The 21,770-nt window shown below is 37.3% G+C and overlaps 1 protein-coding gene and 1 non-coding gene across 4 annotated transcripts in view; both read right to left on the bottom strand.

The window, feature by feature from the left end:
- Ano10 (anoctamin 10) overlaps positions 1-21,770 on the bottom strand; it is a 180,295-nt gene that overhangs the window by 136,267 nt on the left and 22,258 nt on the right. For all 3 annotated transcript variants that reach the window (XM_026408071.2, XM_026408072.2, XM_077795673.1), the window contains exons 5-9: positions 18,632-18,751; positions 17,797-18,366; positions 16,344-16,399; positions 13,495-13,569; positions 11,565-11,747 (exon numbers count right to left, since the gene is read on the bottom strand). In XM_026408071.2, coding sequence (XP_026263856.1) covers positions 11,565-11,747; positions 13,495-13,569; positions 16,344-16,399; positions 17,797-18,366; positions 18,632-18,751 — 1,004 coding nt within the window. The remainder of the gene's footprint in view (positions 1-11,564; positions 11,748-13,494; positions 13,570-16,343; positions 16,400-17,796; positions 18,367-18,631; positions 18,752-21,770) is intronic.
- Positions 9,272-9,349, bottom strand: LOC113196299 (small nucleolar RNA SNORD45). The gene has a single exon (XR_003302539.1). It is a non-coding gene; the product is annotated as a small nucleolar RNA SNORD45 (small nucleolar RNA).

Raw genomic sequence — 21,770 nt, forward strand, 5'->3', positions numbered from 1 at the left:
GCTCAACCAACTAAAAAGAAATAATCCAGTGTTTTTGTTAGAGATGGCACCTTTGTATCATGGACACCCCAGAATGTCAGTCCCTGATCTTCCATTAAATAAATCAATGGTGATCATGCCAGTGAACTTGGTAATGATCACCAAAACTTTACCTTTTCATTAAAAGGGTGGAAAAATCAGAAAAGTTTCCCAGAATCAATGTTTTTATTACTCTAGAATCTAACCCTCGGCTGACAGCAACTCAGATGGCAGATAATGAAGAAAAACATCTGAGTTTTATGGAATTGTATCATACTTTCGTTTTATCTCCCAATCCTTGGCTCTGCAGCAGCCTTGAAACATAACAGCATGCATTCCCAGTATCAGAGGCAACAGAGTGGGAATGGAGATCTTTGAAAGCCTCCTTCCCAAAGGGAAGTCATTATTCCATGTGGTTAGTGCTGCTCTAGAACACTCCCACTCAAAAGGCTTGTTTTCAAAGTCTCTCCCAGTGCCAAAGGCTTCTCCCTAGGGGTGGTTGTCAAATGTTCCAACATTATGTCTCCCTGGGTGGAGGGTGGAACTCTGACAAACAATAGACTAGCCAGAGAATTAAAGGTAAAGCCTATGAATGAAAAGTCAATAGGTGATTTAAAAAGCTCTAACACTTTCCTGGGACTCTAGAAGAAACAGGCAGGTACACATGACCATATACATGCTCACAACCATATACATGCTCAGTAGAGACCTGAGAAAACTCTATGATCTCACTTCTAATTGACCATGATGCTATGCACAAGCAGGAGTTGTAAACTTCCTGGTGCTTATAGCATGCCCAACACAAAAGCAGAGACCTAACACATAGCTAAGAACACTGAACTCAACAACTGCAAAGTTCACATTCTTCTCAAATGCAAGTGGAACATGCTCCAAAACAGATATTATGTTAAGCCATTAAACAATTCTCATAAATTTAAAAGTCTTAAAATCATACAAAGTATCCTCTCTGGAAACTGGAAATCAGTAACAAGGAAATTTCAGAAATTCACAATATATGAAAATTGAACAACATAAAAAAAAGTGTCAAAGAAGAAAAAATCACATGAGAAATTAGAAAATATTTTAAGATGAATGAAAATAAGGGTATAATACACCTAAACTTACAGGATGTCACAGAAGGAGTGGTCAATGGTAAATTTAAGACTGTGAATGCATCTGTTAAAAAATAAGACATCTCAAAACAATATAAACTTCTGTCAAAACAGACTTGAAAAACACAATTAAACTAAATCCAAAGCAAGCAGAAGGAAATAAATAACTGGATGAAAATAAACAAAATAGAATAGGAAACCAGTAGAGAAGATCAATGAAACAAAAAAATTAGTTCTTAGAAAAACATTTTTTAAAAAGATAAATGGATGGATAGATAGATGGAAAGAAAGGAGGAAGAAGTAAGAAAGAAAATGTATTATTTAATGTACTAGGAAAAAAAGAGAAGATTCAAATTACTAAAATCGGGAATATAAGAGCGACTATTACACTGATTATAAGGATTATAAGGGAATATTATGAATAATTGGATGCCAAAAGAAAATAGAGTATAGATAAAATGGGTAAACTCCCAGAGTGACACATCTACTAAAAGTGACTCAAGAAGAAACGAACATCTGTTCTGTTTCTGGCAAGTAAAGAGATCGAGTTCATAATCAAAAACTTCCACAAAGAAAAGCCAAGACCCAGACAGCTTCACTGGTGAACTCTATAAAATTTAAAGAATAATTCATAACAGGGTTCAAACTCTTCCAAAAAGAAGAGGAAGGAACAATTCCCAAATTATTCTATGAGGCCTATATTATCCTAGTATCAAAATCATACAAACACATTGCAAGAAAACTATAAACCAATATCTCCTATGAACAGAAATGTAAAAGGCCTCAACAAAATACTATCAAGCTGGATCCAGCAGCATATCAAAAGTAATTTAAACCATGACTAAGTGAAATTAATCCTAGGATTATGAGATTAGTTCAACATATATGTATCAATTAATGTGACCAACCACGTTAATATAATAAAGTTTAAAGACAGAAAAACAAAATCCAAAACCTTTTCATGATAAAAACACTCAACAAATTTGGAATAGAAGGAAATCCCCTCAAGCTGATAAGCCATATCTACAAAACAACCATAGTTAACACATTAAAGGTTAGAGACTGAAAGCTTCCCAACCAAGGTCAGGAATGGGACAAAGACACCTGTTCTTTTCTATTCAACACTGACCTAGAGGTTCTAACCAGTAAAATTAGGCAAAAAAAAAAAAAAAAAGAAATGAGCTATCCAGAAGAGTTAAAAATTAGAGCTATCTGTATTTGCAGAAAATATAATCTTATACATTCCTGAAGAATCCACAAAAAATCCTGAGACCTACAAACGATTTCAGTAGAGTTGCAGGATTCATGATAAACACACAAAAATCAATGGAATTTCTAAATACTAGCAATACAAATTGAAAATAAAATTAAGAAAACAATTCCAGTCGTAATAACATTGAAAAGAATAATTTATCTATAAATGTAGCCAAATTAGAGTAAGATTTGTGCATTGAAAACCATAAAACACTGTTAAAAGAAACTGAAATATACCTAAAAATGTACAGACATTCTGTATTTACTAAGGTGGAAGACTTAATGTCATTAAGATGACAATAGTCCTCAAACTGATCTGTAGATTCAGTGCAATCCCAATCAAAATTTCAATTGCATTTTTTTATAGAAATGGATAAGCTGATCCTAAAACTTGGATGGAATTTTAAGGAAACCAGAACAGCCAAAACAATCTTGAAAAAGACAAAGTTCAAAAAAAAAATCACAATTCCTAATTTTAAAAACCTACCACTGAGCTACAGTATCAAGACAGGTGATACTAGCATAAGGAAAAACAGACAGGTCTAAGGAATATAGCATTCAGAATCCAGAAATAAACCCCTACATCAAAGGTCATATAATTTTTAATAAGAGTGCCAAGACCATTCAATGGAGAAGAAATGATCTTTTCAATAAATGGAGGTAGGGCAACTAGATATCAAAGAACAAATTTGAACCTGACCTCTCCCTCACATCGAACATAAAAATTAACTCAAAATGGATCAAAGACCTAAATATTAAAGCAAAAGCATAGAACTTTCACAAGAAAATCTAGGGGTAGATTTGACTGACCATGGGATTCGAAATAATGGTTTCTCAGATGTAACCCCAAACTCACGTGCATCAAAAAAAAAGAGATAAATCAGACTTCAAAATTAAAAACATTTGTAGATCAAAGGACAATATTAAGAAAAGGAGGGCTAGTAGTATAGCTCTGTGGTGAAACACTTGCCCAGCATGTGTGAGTCCCTGGGTTTGATCCCCAACACTGTAAAAGACAGACAAAAGAAAGAAAAAGAGAAAGTAAAAAGACAACCCACAGAACGGAAGGAAATATTTGCAAGTTATATATCCAATAAGAGACTTGGATTCAGGCAGGGGCTGGGGCTGGGGCTCAGCAGTAGCACACTTGGCTGGCATGTATGAGACACTGGGTTCGATTTTCAGCACTGCATATAAATAAAATAAAATAAAGGTCTATCAACAACTAAAAAAATATTTTTAAAAGAGACTTGGATTCAAAATATGTAAATAATTTTTACAACAGAATAAAAACACAATCCAATCAAAAAATTGGCAAATAATGTGAATATATACTCCTCTAAAGAAGATATACAAATGACCAAGAAGCACAGAAAGAAATGATCAACATCCTCAGTCCTTAAGGAAATATATGTCGAACACACAATGAGCTATCATTTCAAACCCACTAGGATGGCTACCAAAAAAAAAAAAAAAGAAGAAGAAAGAAAATACCCAGCAGAAAATTGCAAGTTGGGATGAGTATATGTCAAAATCAGGACTCTAATACAGGGATGACAGGAATGTAAAACCATACCACTGCTTTTAAAACAATCTTGTGATTCCTACAAAAGTTACACAGGGAGTTCACTCATATGACCCAGTAATGTATGTTTATACATATATTGTAATGTATGTTTATACATATATTCATACAAAACCTTATAACATTAGTCATAATAACATATAATGGTAATGTATGTTTATACATATATTCATACAAAACCTTATAACATTAGTCATAATAACCAAAATGTAGAAACAACCCAAATGTCCATTATAAATGAACAAAGTGCAGTATATCCATAAAATAGTATATTATTCAGTCATAAAAAGGAATGAAGTGTCAGTACATGCTACAATATGGACAATCCTAACAAGCATTCTGCTTAGTAAAAAGAAGTCAGACACAAAAAGTCACATATTACATGATTTCATTTATATGAAATGCAAAGAATAGGTAAATCTGTAGTTACTGTATTAGCTTTTCATCACTATGATGAAATACCTGACAAAATAAACTTGGAGGAGAACAGGGGTTTTTTTGACTCAAAGCTTCAGGAGTTTCAGTCCATGATCAGATGGTTCCATTGCTTTTAGGCCTGAGGCAGGAAGAAATATCATGGTAGAGGGCACGTGGAAGAAAACTGCTCACCTTAAGGTGGCCAGAAAGCACAGAGAAAGAGAGAGCACCAGGGGCCAGGAACAAGATGTACCCTTCAAAGGTACCCACCCCTTTCCAGTGACCCATTTCTTCCAATTAGGCCCATCTCCTAAGGTTTCCACCACCTCCCAGTAGCACCATCAGCTGGGGACCAATACATGAGACACTGGGGGACGTTCCAGACCAAACTATAACAGACATAGAATATAGATAGTGGCTGCCAAAGGCTAGGGAAAGGAGGACTGCTGATGGACATGGAATGATGAAATGTCTAGAGTGACAAGGGGTGACAGGAGCACAGACTTGTGAATTTACTACCAACTATTAAACTGTGGTGAATTTTATGGTAGGTAAATTACATCTCAATTTAAAGTAAAGACAAAAATACCACTGATGGTAACAAGAAACCCAGCCCAGAGTCACTAAGAGAAGTAGCAGAAACATTAATGAGGGCAAAGAAGAGATATATTATTGGCTTCATTAGTGACAGAAAATGGGGATACCATAAGGAAATCCCCCTTTCTACAGAAGAGAAGTGAAAAAAAGTCACTGTGATCTTTAATAACTGCAGAAAGGAGCCTTCAGTGTGGTGGGACTCCTGGGAATGGTGACTCTTAACCTCAGTCACCACATCTGGACAGTGCCACTCAAGTGCCTCATCAGAGGCTGAGGGCTCACAATACCTCACATGTCCTGACCTGGGAGATCAGGACGAGGTACTGTGTACTAGCTAGGTACTGTGATCTCAGGGCACAGTGATCAAGGTATAGAGCCAGCCTGCATGACACCAGAAGCCACGCTCACATCTTATTGCCAGTGTTTATCCAACTTCTGGCATCCTCATGTCTCAGGATCATGCAGCACACACACAATAATAATTCCAGTTTAAGAGAAATATTTATACACTGTTTCCAAACAATATTGAAAAAATAAGCAATATTGAGCACTATATTTAAAGTTAATAAATATAATAATTATTGCTATATCTCCCACATGGTCTTTCATCAAGATAAACATATTAGAATCAGTAGCTGACAGCTTTAGTATAAGTCAGATTCTACTTCCAGCCAGTTTCTTTTCTTACTTTATACTTCACTTAAATAGAAAATCCTAAACACAGTTGTGGGGAGTAGGAATGGAGGAAGTGCTTCTTTCAAATGCTCCAGATATTTGCATGAAATAGCCCAGGGATTCCAGGTCTCAGTGGCTATTTTCAAGATTCAGCAGAGAGAAACACCAAACACTTGTACCTTGGAGCTGGCAAGCCAAATGTTCAGCTTGGGCTCAGTGGGGAGCAGTCTCTAAACTGCTCACTGGTTGCATTTGGCTCCAGAAAATATTTCCTTATGTTGTGTTGCAAGCATCAAGATGTGGTTTTTAAATATGCCCAGGAAAATAATATCAGTTTACTTCCTTGAAGAGTGAAGAAATCACAAGTTGGGAAAGAGTAAAAATTTTAGCAATCAAGCCATTTTTACCATAGTTCAGTCTTAAGAAATCCTAACATCCTATGCTCAGCATTCAAAATTATACTATTCCAGCTTGTAAAGGTCAAGCCTTTGTAGGTATGTGCAGTCAGTATCTCTCAGATGCTCCTGGGCAGGCTCTGGGAGTCACACACAGGCTTCTGGCATTGTTAGTGTACAGAGCCCTTCCCAGCAGCACAGCAGTGCGCTCTCTATTCTGTGTTTCAATCCCACCAGGGGATTCTGAGTGAATCAGTACTTTTAAACTTCTGAGTGCATTTGAAACAATAAATTTAGCAAACCAGGATAACCCAACATCAAGAAGGAAAAAAAATACATGTTTAACAAAGTAAATACACACATAATATAAGAATACATTAACTAAGGCACTTCTCTACTTTATTCCCTGGAAAGTTAGGAATGACCAACTAAGACAATTCTAAGAACTTAAGTACAAACTTTAAGAACAAAACAGTTTTTAAAAATACTGTGACAGTGAAAGCCATAGCTAATTTTACATATCTACTTTATTAAGTGTATGAAGATATAGTTCCAGGTTTGGAGTGACCCACCCCACTTGCTCCTTACATTGTTTGTCTCAGAGTTCCCTGCACAGAGCTTACTCATATAATGTAGATTTGAATGGCAGGAAAAAAGCATAGAATGAAGGCCACAGGGCAGAGACCACAGAATCTGGGCTGTTCTTTTCCCAACACTGTTCCTTATTAAGTATTATACTGAATGCCTGCTAAATGCTCTATGTTTGAAACAGGGTTTCCGTAATGAACTCAAGTGACTGAGAAAGGAAAATTGTGAGCTGATGGTTTAAAAACCCCAAATAAGATATTAGCATACTTGACCATAGCAATGTACATAAAAACACTGAACAAATAGTTAATCATTCAAATTTGAACATGGTGTTCCATTAGGAAATGTACTCATATTAATAAAAACACTAATAAATTAAGGAAATAATATAACAATCACAACAGAAGCAACAACAACAATAAAAAACCCTTGATAAAGCTTAACATTGTTCATGATTTTAAAAATCTTTAGAAAATAAGCAACAGAAAACATTTTTAAACTGATAAAAGTTATACCCCAGCAACATGGAACAAATATAACACCCAATGGAGAGAAGACCAAAAATCAGGAACAAGAAAAATATTGCTGTTATAACCACTTCTTTCCGAATTACAGTGAACATGAGAATAAGCCTAAAAGATATAATAAAAAGAACAAAAACTGAAGAAAGAAAGAAAATAGACATTTGAGGAAAAAAATACTGGAAAGAATAGCAGCATTCAGCAAACATGCTCGGTAAGACTCAAAACTCAACAGCATTTCCATATGCTAGCAATGATTAGAAAATACATTTTTAAAGACATGTATAGGGAACAGAGAAGTCTCAAAGTATCTACCCAAGGATAACTCATTATAAAATTAAAAAGAATCCTTACAATCTGCCAGCAAGTCAACCAAGTGATCAAGCACAGTGGCCCCACCAAAGGGTCAAGGGTAGAGTCTCCTGACTGGTACAAGAGAGGGCACCTCCAACATCATTCACAGTGGCCTCATGAGGAAATGGACAACAGATTCAAAAAAGTCAGTGTCTTCAAGCATGAGAGAGGGAGACTATTCTGGATCTGCAGTTTTCAAATTTTATAGCTTAGACTCTTAAACGTCACTGAGGATGTTAAGGACATTCTCATGCAAGTTTTATCTAGCGATATTTATCATATTGAAATTAAAACTCAAATTTAAATTTTTTTCATTAATTCATTAAAATAATAACATTAACAAAAATAAAATATCTTTGGAAAAATATACTCATTTTTAACATAACTGATTATTTTTTAATTAATTTTTTTATTTGTTTTAATTAGTTATACATGTCAGTAGAATACATTTATATACTTTGACATATCACACATAAATGGGAAATCATTTCTCATTTTTCTGAGTATACATGTTGTAGAATCATATTGGTCATACAGTCACAAAAATATATAAAGTAATAATGTCTATTTCATTCTACTATCTTTCCTATCCCCACATCCCCTCCCCTCCCTTCACTTCCCTCTACCTAATCTAAGGTAATACTATTCTTCTCTAGTGCCCCCCGCCTTATTGTGAATAAGCATCCGCATATTACAGAAAACATCAGGCCTTTGGTTTTTGGGGATTGGTTTATTTCACTTAGCATGATATTCTCCAGCTCCATCCATTTATTGGCAAATGCTACAATTTCTCTCTTCTTTAAAGCTGCATAATATTTCTTTGAGTATATATACCACACTTTCTTTTTCTTTTTTTCTTTTTTCTTTTTTTTTTTTTTAGAAAAATACACTTATTTAAGTGTAAAAAGGGACATCACTTACATTTTTGGCAAACCTCACTAATGCTTAAGAGACAGCAGCTCACTTACTGTGGGGCGATTATTGTTCTGGGTGGAGCCGGCATTGTGAAAATTCAACCTTCCTTGGCTAGGTAGTTGGGTAAAAACTAGCAGTTTCAAGAAAAGGACAGCAGTGGACAGTGAAGACCCAAGAAGCTGCACAGCCCTAGTCTGGAGCTGGTGGAGCAGGGGTCAGGGTCGCCAGTGGGTCATCCTAGGTGTGGATACGAAAGAAGAATTCCTTTTTCTTATTTGTTCTATCCTGCATTTGCCAAGTTTTCTATAGTAAGTGAGCAAGTATTACTTTTACAATAATGTTCTCAAAAATTTCAACCAAACTGCTTTTTCCCAAAGCTTGGCAACATTATCTTAGACTCATGCAGGCAGTCAGGATGAAATCACAGAACATGTAATCCTAAATTTTCTGACTTCAGTGAGGAGCAAAATACACCACAAGGGAAGGGTCAATGCACCAGAAACAATCATCTAGAACAAATGTGCCCCAAAGCATTTCTCCTCTCCAAATACATTAAAGAAAACAAATACCTAATGCTGCTCCAGTGGAGAGAGTACACTGGGAACTTATGGGAGACCAGGAAGACCCTACAGGCAAGCTGAGAAGGAACCCCGTAAACCTGGAGTTCACTTACAGTCCCAGGACCTGCCAGGGAGATTAATACACCAGTTCTTCTCATGTCATATCACAGATCCTCTGAGCTGTACAACAGAAAGCCTATAAACTGGGAAAACCAAGTCTTGACCCCTGTTCCTGATTTAGTCACCAATGACTAACAACATAGAGCTTCTACTTTTCTTCAAAATCTCAGTGTAATTCTAGAGCTGAAGTGCTATCACACATAAGCAGTAAATTCAGGTAATACGAGCCTCCTTCACCTTCCTTCATAAAGGCATTGTCAGTTGGACTGAAATGCCATAAGAGGCAAGATCTATGATCTTGGCAGTGTCACCTTATTGCATGCAGTTCTCAGAGGAGTAAGAACAGTACACACAGGTCTGTGTTGTTTGGATTATTGTATACCATTTACTGAGCCAGGGAAAAGAGGAGAAAGTTCTCTGGAGACATTGTGAGCTTGGTTTGGGCACTTTAGGGGGTGATGTCATTTACCCAATTTCAGAGAAAAAGAATAGCCGAAAGCAGATTCTAACGAATTATAGGAAGAAAATTAGGACACTGACAATAATATGGAGATTTTATCTCAAGAAATTGTGAGGGACAAGAAAGAGACAGGACAAACCACACAGGAGGTGAGGGGTTTGCTTAGTTTAAAATAGGAAAGCTGGTGAGGATTGGGGCAGGCACCAAGAGGAAGGAAGAAGGAGAGCCAGGAGCAGCTGGTGAAGGCTGGGAAAATGTGGTCTCTCCAGGGCAGGGTGGGTGAATGATGAGCATGACGGAGAGACTTCTGGGTTAGTTTCTGGAATAGCATGAAAGAAGAAAAACAAATCTGGCTCCCCCCAAAGAACTACTCCTTGTACAAGCAAGAAGAGGATCCTGACATAATGTGACTTAACTGAGACTGGGTTTTAACCCACAGCAGATGGGCATTCAGAAAGGGTAGCTCCACTGTATCCATGAGCTCCCCATCTGTAACTCCTCCTCTGTGTGCATGTTCTCTGCCATTCACATATAAGCACAAGTGGCACTGTCATTCTAATTGTGCTGTGTATTTATACTTTATATCTTCTCCCCTAAACACAGAAATGACAGAAAATGCAACTGTGTATATAGATATTTTAATCAAAAGACATATCCCCCGTCAGAAACAAGAAAAACAGGTGCATACGTAAGAAATGGAATAAAAGCAAGATGGGAAGGCAGAACATGGCCAGGCTCCAACTCCACAGGCAGGCCGAGGTGGCTCAGATCTGCTTCCTGTCAGGCAGGAGAACTGAGAACAGAGAGCACCCCTCCCTGGAGTTTAACTGGAACCAGGCAGAATGACAACCCCCCACCCATCTTGAAAGGGAGGCTGAAAAAAGTTACAACTGCAGCCAGGAACTACAGTTTGTGTGGACGGCTAACTATTGGCTCCATGACCAGAAATAGAGAATCCCCAGCAAACCAGGGGTGGGAGCCCCAGGAAACAGCTGCAATAAATAAGGCAGGGAGAAGTGAGCAGAGAGAAGAGGGAGAACTCTTACTGATGATGAACATAAAAACCACAATTCTGTAACATATTAGAAAAACTATGAAAGCCAGCCAAGGAACTCAGTAATCAAAAGATGAACTTATTCTCCACGAAAAATGAAACTACGGATGTCTAACAAAATTGACCCTCACTGAGTGAACTACTGAGGGATCTATTTCACCAAGAAATAGATCTTTTACCATGCCCAAACGGAAGGCACAGAATGCATGAAAAAGAGCCCTGAAAGAAATGTAATCCCAAAATCTCACCCCACCAAATACAGACAGTGAACACAGGTAGAGCACAATACAAGTTTATGCATACATGGCTAGATTTTTATGAGCTAGACTTTTCAAATATTATAAGCAACTAAATCTCTACTAATTTTCTTATAGTTCCTAAAAATAAATTGTCTGAAAGGAACTGATTTATATCTACAACACCACTAATTTAAACTAAAAATTAATCTTCTCATTGGCATTCCATTTTCAGCAATGGTCCTCAATCTTTTGCTTGAGTGAGAATTTTCTATGAGTTTGAAATGCCAAGAGTAAGCAATGCTGTTGCTTCTCTGGGCAGTCACTTCTCCCTTGCTCCGTCATCTTTGGAGCAAGTATTCCCACCTCCTGTCTCTGTAAAACTGTCAATTAATTTCCTAAACTTGCCCTTTGGTGTTATTGGGCATAACTTTTGATCCAAGATGGAAGCATTTTAATTCACTGTCAGGGGGTGGGGGTTGGGGATCAAATCCTACTTTCTGCATGCTATGCAAGTGCACTACCACTGAGCTACACCCCTGACCCATCTTTTCAGCTTTAAAGTGGTTCACAGAGAGGAAACTGGCTGGAAACACTTATAAAATAGTCTCACCTGAGATAATGAGTGTACGACATTTGTTGAAGTCAAGCATAACTGTTATCCACTTCCAGTAATGTTTAATTCAGCAATAATCCAACTTACCATATAGGTTCCCATTTCCTTTTCCAGGATGACTTGTTCATATAATGCAACATCAATGTCTGCCTTTAAAGCCTGCACCCTCCTCTTCACCTGCACACCATGCTTCTTTTGGAGCCAATAAGGAAGAAGAGATTCCACTATTTGGTTAAGGAGCTGGGAAGTAATCAGAAGTGTGGCCAAGCTCTAAAGAGAAGAACATAAGTCATGGCAAGGTAGCTTAATAAAACTATAATATACATATAATTATGCAATAAATAAAATGAGGCCTTAAAATTATACTGTTATAAAAACTAACATTAGAAAACCTATGTGTTAGAGAAGTGTTTCTGATTTACAGTTGTCACAGAAAAGACTTAGATTAAAATACAAATAAGATGATAAGAAATAAACCAATTGAGTCAATAGGAAAATGTAGTAACCTGAAACTGTGTTCTTTGTCATCTCATCCTAACCACAACATAAAAATCTAAATGATGTTGACAACTTTGAAAAAAAAAAACTTTTTTAAAAAAATTGAATTATAAAATTAGCAAATGCTCACCTTGCAGTAGAAAACAAAAGAAACAAAAAGCTACTCATATTTCCATAACCATGACAGAACTGCTACCACAACTTGAGGTAGATTTCCCAATCATATATACAATTAAACTACAATCATCCTATACATACATGCTTTTTTATATTCCTTTTCTCAATATATTGAAAGCATTTTCCCATATCACTAATTTTTTTTTACTTAGCTTATACACTGCTGCTGAATTAAATTTAATTCCAATTGTTCTTATTATAAAAGCTCTCATAGGATATCCCACATCTGTGAGTCTTGATCACATCTCTGATGATGTACTAGGAATGAGCTGAGGTTCTTGGGGAAGCTACCTTAGTGGTTTCCAGAGATGATGGACCAATTTCCACCTTCCCTAGGTGGAAATGAATGTTTCCATCTGACATCACCTGTGCTGGCACTACACTTCTGATTTTTAAAGAGTCTTCCTTCATTCCCTTCTGATAACTAAAGGAGACTCTCTAAAGATAAGAAATAAGAAGTCATACCTTAATAATACACCACTATGTGGGGTCAGAGAAGGTCCATACATTCAGCTAATCAAATCCAAATACATTATTTTTAACTTTCTAAGTTTGCAAAAATAATTTTAAAAGGTAGCAATGTATCTAGTATAGTTGATAAGAGCAACAACATTTATGTAAGCCATTAGCACCCAACTATAAAATCTTGTAATTTCTCTGATTATACAAATTTTTTAATTTCTGAGGAAATTATCCCAATCTTTCATGTAAGTATTAAGAATCCTAGGATTTCAGACACTACTCACAAACCATCTCAGAATATTAGAACCAGGAAGAAATGGCCCTTTACTGATAACTGGCTCAAGTACAAAATGAGAATTTAGAAATTCATAATTTGCAATCAAGTTTTTAGTCACTACTATTACATGATCCAGAAATGACAAGATGCCAAAATAAATATGGGACTTTCCCAAACATTTCAGTAAAGAAAGAGCACAGCACAGGATCCACTGATCTGTAAAGTTCAACAACTTATCAACTTAAAAATAAAATTTGCAAGACCTGTTAAGGTTATACCAATCTCCCCTGCCTAAGACACCCCAGAAGTTCAATTAATGAATATATTTGGCTGTTGGGACTGGTTTAACAAGCTTTGAAGTGAACCACATAACTGATTTTTATTGCCCTTTATGGTTAATTTTGCAAATTGGTTAATTTCTTATCAGTTTAAAATGATTCACAGGGCATGCATGCTAATGTTTTTCATATTTAGAATTGGGCTTAGAAATATACAAAATTGAGAAAGATTTTATTTATAAAAATAATCTGAAGACAACTACCTGAATATAGGAAACCAACCAAGACCTAAAAAAACAGATTCTTTTCTGTTACGCACACTGACCTGGCGCAAAAGCTTCATATCCTTTAGGACAAAGGCGATGTAGAAGAGTGAGGCGAAGCAATTTAGAAAGTTGAACTGCCAAAAAAATACGACAATGTTAAATACTGTTTTGCAGTACCGTATTATAATCCTAAATACAGCGTTAAGAAACACAATGAGGAACTTCTGTTCCAGATAACAAGGCACAGAACTGTACCTCCCTGTGCCTTCTTACTAAATACCACTATCAACTCTGGATAACAGGAGAGGAAACCAAAGGAGAGCTCTGAAAGGCACTAGGAAGAAGTAAACTGTTGGGGACCCCAGGACCAGAGGAACAGCACAGCATCAGCATCCTAATCCATTTTACCCCATCATCCCAGACGTGTAGAACACCTGTAAAAACTGAGTACAATTATAAATATAATTATATGCTATATAACATACATATCATGTAAGTATCTGATTATACAATAACAAACATTATATATATATATATACATACACACACACACACACATATAAGCTCCAGATTAATCCAATCTATTCGAATACATTTGTGCCAGTTTTGTTGAAATATTTGCAGAATTGAAAAATGTGGGATTTAATGAGGTTTAAGTTGTCCCCATTCAAGGGAAAACCAAGGCCCAGCAACCTCATCTCAGGAACTGGGTAGGCTAGCTTGATTCACTGCTCCCTATTCAAATGGGAGTCCCATTCATGCCAGCAAGCCCAGAGGTATGGGCATGGAGGTTTCAATCAGGCCCCACTAGCAGTAAGCTGCAGGGGAAGTACCCTTCTTCCCTGTCCCATAGAGAGATGCCATGGAAGGCAGGCAACATGGCAAGAAAGACTCCATAGCAACAAGCAACCTCACCTTGGAAACTTCTTCATGCCCACAGACCTGAAGTCACACAGGAGACAACAGAGCAAGCTGTGTGGCTCTGGCAAGGGGGCCTATCACAACAAGGGACAAATACCAATGCCTCTTTCTGCTCAGGGGCCCAAGATTCCCTTCCTCCAGGAAACACCAGGGTAGCCAGGCGGCACCAACACCAGTCAAAACAACCAGCCCAGTTGGGAAGCATCTTTGTCAGCACAGGCATGAGTTTCACTGCCCTGCCAGGCACAGTGGCAGCCTGGGGCTAGGGGCACCAGCCAGGGAGATTCTGCCACAAAAAGTCCCATTCCTTCAAGTGGTTCCCTGGCTCAAGAACCTGTCGCCATCCTGCACTTAGGGTACTGCCTCCCAGTCTCCAATTGCCTACTCCCCATGGCACAGCATCACCTTCTGGGGAAGAGGCTGCTATGTGTATAAGAGTGAGCGCCTAGTTAGGACTGGGACACTGTCCAGATGATGAGCAGTGAGATCAATATAGCCACAGCACAGGGATGCTAAGTCAGAATGGAAGTTGAACAGCAAAGCCTGAAAGACTGACAAACACTATCTCTATAAAGTTACAGGGAAAGGGAGAGAATAACAAACACAATGCAGGAGGAACTGGTTCAAACTTGTGGGTCTTTACAGAGCAGCCACCTGGCATCATATCCGGCATTACCAGAGATAACAAAGTCTTATACATAACTGAATTTTTTAAGAAAGATGCTTGCTTTCAGCTCTTCGAGCAAAAGCTCCCTTGTGGTCTTTTTCAAGTGAACTTCTTAATGGATGTTATAGTTTAGATATGAGTGTTCCCCAAAAGCTCATGTGTGAAACAATGCAAGAATTTTCAAAGGTGAAATGATTCAATTATGAGAGGTATGAGCTAATCAGTGGATTAATCCACAAATGTGGATTAACTGGGTGGTAACTGTAGGCAGGTAGGGAGTGACAGCAGAAAGCAGGTCACTGGGGTATGACTCTGGTGTTTATAAACTGTCCCTGGTGAGCTGAGCTCTCTGCTTCTTTTTGTCATGTCCTGAGCTGTTTTCCTGTGCCATGCTCTTCTGCCATGATGTGCTGCCTCACTCAGGCCCAGACCAACGGAGTTAGCTGACTATGGACTGAGACCTCTGAAACTATGACCCAAAATAAACTTTTCCTCCTCTAAGTTCTTATCAGGTCTTTTGGTCACAGTGATGAAAAAGCTAACTAAAACGACATAATATGAGGTCCTCTGCTTTATTATGCAACTTCCTTTGGATTCACCAACATTTTAAATATCCATTATTTCATAATGCGAATCAGGCCTTTGGAGATTTTGTAAGATGCCATCCTGCACTTAGGGTACTGCCTCCCAGTCTCCAATAAGAGTCACTTGCTCTTATTTTAATGGCCAAATTACTGAATTTTTATCTATGACAGGTCTTCTGATTCCTTAACTGCTCTTGCCTAAGTTTACCTACTTCTGGAACTCTCCTAATGGTGATTTCTGATCTTTTAAGGACTGAAAAACCAGACAGGCAAACTTCTTAGGATGATTCTATGGCTAGAACGAAGACCCTAGTTCGAAGTGTGTAGTTTGTGGACTGTGTTTGAGCCATTCCAGCAACAAATTCAGGGATTCTTACATTATGACACAGATGGTGGGGTAACCCTCTGACTAGTGAGGTGCTTTCAAGGTGAAAACATTCAAAGAAGTTACTAAATACGAACATGTCTAGAAAGTGGTTTCTTTTTTATTTAATAACTGGAAATGGGCTACGTTACTAATCTCTATATTGTAAAGTCTCACACCACATACACATTTGTAATAAGGTCACTGAACATAAAAGTACACATGCTTATTAATTGCCTCTTGCCTATTTATACAAAACAGGTTAACTTATCTTAAATTAGAAGTCACTCTTCATATTTGTAATCCTAAACACCAAATAGTATCCATTAATTTCAAAATTCAGATGGACTTGTACATAAAAACTCTACTTACCACCAAAACTTTCAGAACTAGATGATTCTGGTATGCAGATTCCAATCTGTGATTCTCTAAAATATTAAAAAGGAAAGATAATTTCTCTCAGATAAGAAAAAAACATGGGTGCACTGTCGTGAGGTAAAATGGGATTTTGCTCAGAGCAGAGACATATGATCACAGATCCTCAGTCATTAAATATACCAGGCTTCTGGTCATGGTCATTCCTTGCCACCAAGAACACCAAGCAAGGACACATTCCTCATGGGTCTGCAATATCATGTGATCTGAATTTTTTTAAATATTAATGCTAAAAAGAAATTTGGGAAGCATCAGCAAATGATCTTATAAATGACTACCTAAAAAAAGGGCCTGGACAAGTGGCAAAACTGATCATAACCACTAAGAGGAGGACATTATAGTTTTCTGGACAGGTGACTTACAGGGAGTAACCTGAAGAGATGGAAATTCAACTTTCCATCCTTGCTTAGACATGGTACATTGTACAGATCCCACAATAGCCTAACAAAAGAACAAAAAGAGATACTCTGAGGGGAGTGTTATCCTGCACAGAGGCAGGGGACTGTCCAGGATTAGAACAGCAATTAAGCTGCTCAGCCATGGCCTCACCTTGGGCTAGCTACTTAGCCTCTTGCCACTCAGCCTCCTCGCCTATAACACAGGGTAGACCACCCTCCTCCCGGGTTTGGGGTCAGAATCAGAAATAACATACAGCCTCAGATCAGAACCAGCAAAAAGGAAGCCCTCAACACATAGTAGCTGCTATTGTTATATCACTAATTAAAATAATTTAAAACATCTTTATGATCCATGAATTTAAGGCCTAGACTTCTTCCTAAGCAATAATATAGCATATTTATTTGTTTGAATAAACAATTAATGAGTGAATTCAGACCATTTTTAAACTACAACCAAGTTCCTCATTTCTACAGAGAGATGCATGAAGAACCACCTCTGCTGACAGCAGTCCTCAGTGCCCAAATGAACTAGACAAGTCAATTTTAGGATACTAGCCCTAGGATCATGAAGATAATTTTAATTTATTTTACCTTCAGCATGAAACACACTGTTACAGTATTACGAGCACAGGTTTAAGACAGATAGGTGTGGATTAGCCTGGCTCTGCAGTTTATTGTTAGAATCTTGTTAAGTTTTTCAATATCTTTTATCCACAAAATGGTGAAATGACTTCTATTTCAAAGTGCCCTGAGGAGGTGAAAAATAAGATACTGTGGATAAAGTGCTTAGCTGGACATCCAGAACATAGTAAGTAACACTCAATAAATGAAAGCTGTGATAAGCCTAACACAAAGATCATCAGAGCTCACAGAGGTGATGAATTTTTCCTCTTGTCTCTATAACTGCATGGTGGCAGCTCTGTGAGTCCTAGAACCTAAGAAACATTTCTTACAGGCAAATAAGACGTGAATACAAAAAAATCAAGGCTTACCCCATGAAGTTAAAAACTCAGCAGCATACCGATAGAGGCGGTTCATGATCTCAATTATGATGGCATAAATGATGCTGGGCACATATAACAAGATATTTGTCCACTCGGACCCACTGTCCTCATGTAGACTCAAGGCCCAGACTTCCATGTCGAAGTAAATCATCATGACATACAGAGAGAAATAGAGACAGAGGCATACAAAAGGCAGCGAGACCAGATAAATGCGCAGCTGTCTCTTAAAACTGGAGTAGACAGGCTCCTCCCGACCGGTGATAGAATTGATACCCAAGACCCCATGAAACCCTGGTCGGGGCTCCTCAAACTGTCTCTTCATCAGCAATGTCCCCCACCGATAGGTCATGTTGGCACAGCCACGCTTCCACACCTCCAGGATCACTGTGGACCAGATCAGGTTGAACGAGGCGAAGATCACATACTTGTCATAGTCTTCCCACGCAAACAGGTAGTAAGGTAACCCAATGACAGCCATGGGGATTAAGGCAAAAGTGAAATACTCCAAAAATCCAAAGTAAAGAGCAATCGTTTCTCCAAAGTAGCCACGAATACTGTCTGTAATGGAAGGGAAAAAAGAACTTAAGTAAAGACTACCAAAGACCACCAAAGATTCCTTTTTAATCACTGCAAGTAAATTATACATTTTTTAAAGTGAAGTGGGGGTCATTTCATGCCCTCATGCCCCAATCAATAGGTCCATCCTGCATCTTCTGTCTAGCAGAGCACTAAATTATCTTCCCCAGGTAGATGACTCCACTGCGGGATGGTGACATTTCTTTACAGGTCTCTTCTTCTGTAAAAGACAGGTATTGGCACCTACCTATGGGTTGATACTTCAAAGTAAACCGAGTGTACCAGGTATCCTCAAGCTTCTTCAGGGCTTCAGGGTCATGTAGTGGAAACACCTGAATCACGATGCCAGACGTGAGCAATCTTCTCACTGTAGAGGAAGAGGTGCAAAAGCCGCATAAAATAAATTGGAGATGGCTTATGGCAAAGATCACGTACTTGTCAGCAAACACTGCAAGGACACGCTCACCAGAGGAGCGTTACACACAGGTGGAGGTCACATTGCCTGCTCCACACTCGCACATTCTTTCATTTTTCAGAATGTAAAATTGCTTTACTATTTTCTTGGTGAAAGAAAGTTCATGTAAAATTCTAAACCATAAAATTCTAAACCATAAAATTCTAAACCATAAAAATGTATAAATTAGAATGAGAGGATCCCCCTCCTGAAAATAGTTACTATAAATAGCAACTTAACTTATAACCAGACTTCAAAGTATATATTCTTATATACTTTAATAACAAAAAATGAAATCATCTTATATGTCACATTGCTCTGTCCTCTTTTCTCATGTAATCATGTGTAATATTTTTCAATGTCAATAGAACATGAAATGTTCTTTAACAGTGTCACAATATTTCCTTGTATGAAATGCTATCAACAACTAATCCTCTATTGACAAATACTTGTTTTCCTTTTTTTTTATTATTGTGAGTAATGCTAAAATTCTGGCACAAATACTTTTTCCCATCTGTTTACTCTCTCCTTATTATATGCACTTAGAAGCAAAATTGCTAGGTCCAAGGGCACATATATTTTAAATTTGTACACACATTCCAAATTACCCCTAAAATTTTTTTTAACAATTTATCCTTCCACTATTTGTGAAGGCAGGGAAATGTTCAGTTCCTTTCATTCTTGTTGAGACTAAGCAATTTCCATCATTTTCATATTTTCTAACCTAATTACAAAGACATACCCACAGACAGAAAATATCAAAATCAAAATAATGATTTCCTACTATAAGCAGTCATTTTTCTAGTATGGTTTTGACACTTGTGCACATATCTGAAAAAGACAAATGAACTTAACCAAAGACTGCATCTCCTAGAAATATTAATTGAAAATGGGGCATTCTCTCTTCTGTCCTAATTACTCACAGTGACTCAAAAGGGTGGGAAGGGACCTTCAGGGCCTCAGGAAGAAGGGCTGTCAGTAGAAACAGAGGACTTGGATGTAAAGCCTTTTGCCATATCGGGGGACATGGTATATTTGCCATATGAATTTCTAGTATATTTTCCTGTTAAGGAACATGGTTGCTTATGAGATGGAATTTGCATTAAAAAAAGAATGTTTTGCCATTTTTTATCCATGGATGAGGTTGGAGCTCTTGAAGGTTTATCAGCTCACCTCTTCCAATGGATGCCTCCCTTCATTCCTATCTATCTGCCACCAAAGACAAGGATGAGAATACCCAGGCATGAGACCCCCTCAGTGAGGACCACTAAGGAAAAAATTTTTAATAAAGGAAAAAAATCTTTTAAAAATCTTCAGAGTAATTTAAAAGTAAACTTAACTCCTTAGAAATGAAAAAAGAAAAACATTAAAAAGAGGAGATACCTGATACCAACAATGGGGGAAACTTTGGATTTGAAAAAAATGATTCATAATGTATGTTTCTTTTTACAATTATAGCTTATAAGTAAGTTATACAGAGGAGAAAAACTTTAAAAACTAGGGTTGTGATAAAATCCTCCTTCTTAGTGACTGAAAAGGGTATATCCTCAAAATATCAGCAGCTAGGGTAAAAAGACATATGGGCTAAGTTACATCGGCCTCCCGTGCTGTCAAATCCATTTTTAAAACATTTTTATCCTAAAGTGTTTCCGTGGATGTTTTTCAACTAGGAAGAGTTTAAGTCACAACCAACCTGATTCTCATCCTTTATTTGGGGATGCACAGGTTATAGCAGATTTTCTTATCACCATCCTTTCCAATTACTACACAAAGTATTTTAACTTTGAATTGACTTAATGGCATCTAAATTATTATTTTTACTATTTCCAAGTTCTTTTATAAAAGATAACTCCACTCTACTACAGAATATTTTCCAGGCAGGCATAAAAACCAGCTTCTATGTTTCTAAAAATAGGACTGTGAACTGAGCACTCTGAGAGAATATAAAGCTGCAAGGCCTAAATTACTGGTCTTTTCACCATCATTGCCAAAGCATGGTTCTGGTTTCAGCTTCTAAAAATAGGTTTTCTTGGTTTTTTTGTGTTTTTTTTTTTTAATCCTTCAACCTTTTCAGGGCAGCTAAGAATGTAATTACTAGGAAGGAGCATTACCTTGAAAGGAAAATATGATACCACCTGGGCCTATTTAAAGATAGCAACCACTTAAACCAGATTCCTTCCTTCAAGATTGCTGAAGGATCTCCTGGAAGTACTGGGTGGTTCTAACTATGATAGCCAGTAAGAAATCAGCAAAAAAAAATTGAGATCTAATCTAAGGGAGATTATCAAAAGACTAAAAGTGGAACCATCGCTTGATCCAGGTATCCCACTCCATGGTATTTATCCAAGAGAACTAAAATCAGCATACTATAGTGATACACACAAATGTTCATGGCAATGCAACTCACAATAGTCAAGTTATAGAACCAGCCTAGATGTCCACCAAGAGATGGACAGATAAAGAAAATGTGGCATATATACAAAATGGAGTTTTATTCAGCCATAAAGAAGAATAAAATTATGGCATTTGTTAGTAAATGGATGGAACTGGAAAAAATTATGCTAAATGAAATAAGCTAGACTTAGAAAATTGAGGGTCAAATGTTTTATCTCATTTGTGGAAGCTAAAGAGAGAGAAAGAGAGAAAAGGAATTTAAAAAATGATCTCATGAATTATGCTATGTCTGTGTATATGCTATGTCTATATATAATATATATATAATGAATCATATATATATATACAGATACATACATATATGTAATTATAATCACAAATTAAAAATAAGAATGATAATGACAGAAGGGAGATCAGTAAAATAGAGCAAGTAGGTCAGGGGAGGGAGAAAAGAAGGGCAAGGGAAGGTACCAGGGAATGAGAGTGATCAAATTATGTGCATGTATGAATATGGAATAATGAATCCCACTATTATATA

Source organism: Urocitellus parryii, chromosome 3 (assembly GCF_045843805.1).
Source record: "Urocitellus parryii isolate mUroPar1 chromosome 3, mUroPar1.hap1, whole genome shotgun sequence".
NCBI lineage: Eukaryota > Metazoa > Chordata > Mammalia > Rodentia > Sciuridae > Urocitellus > Urocitellus parryii.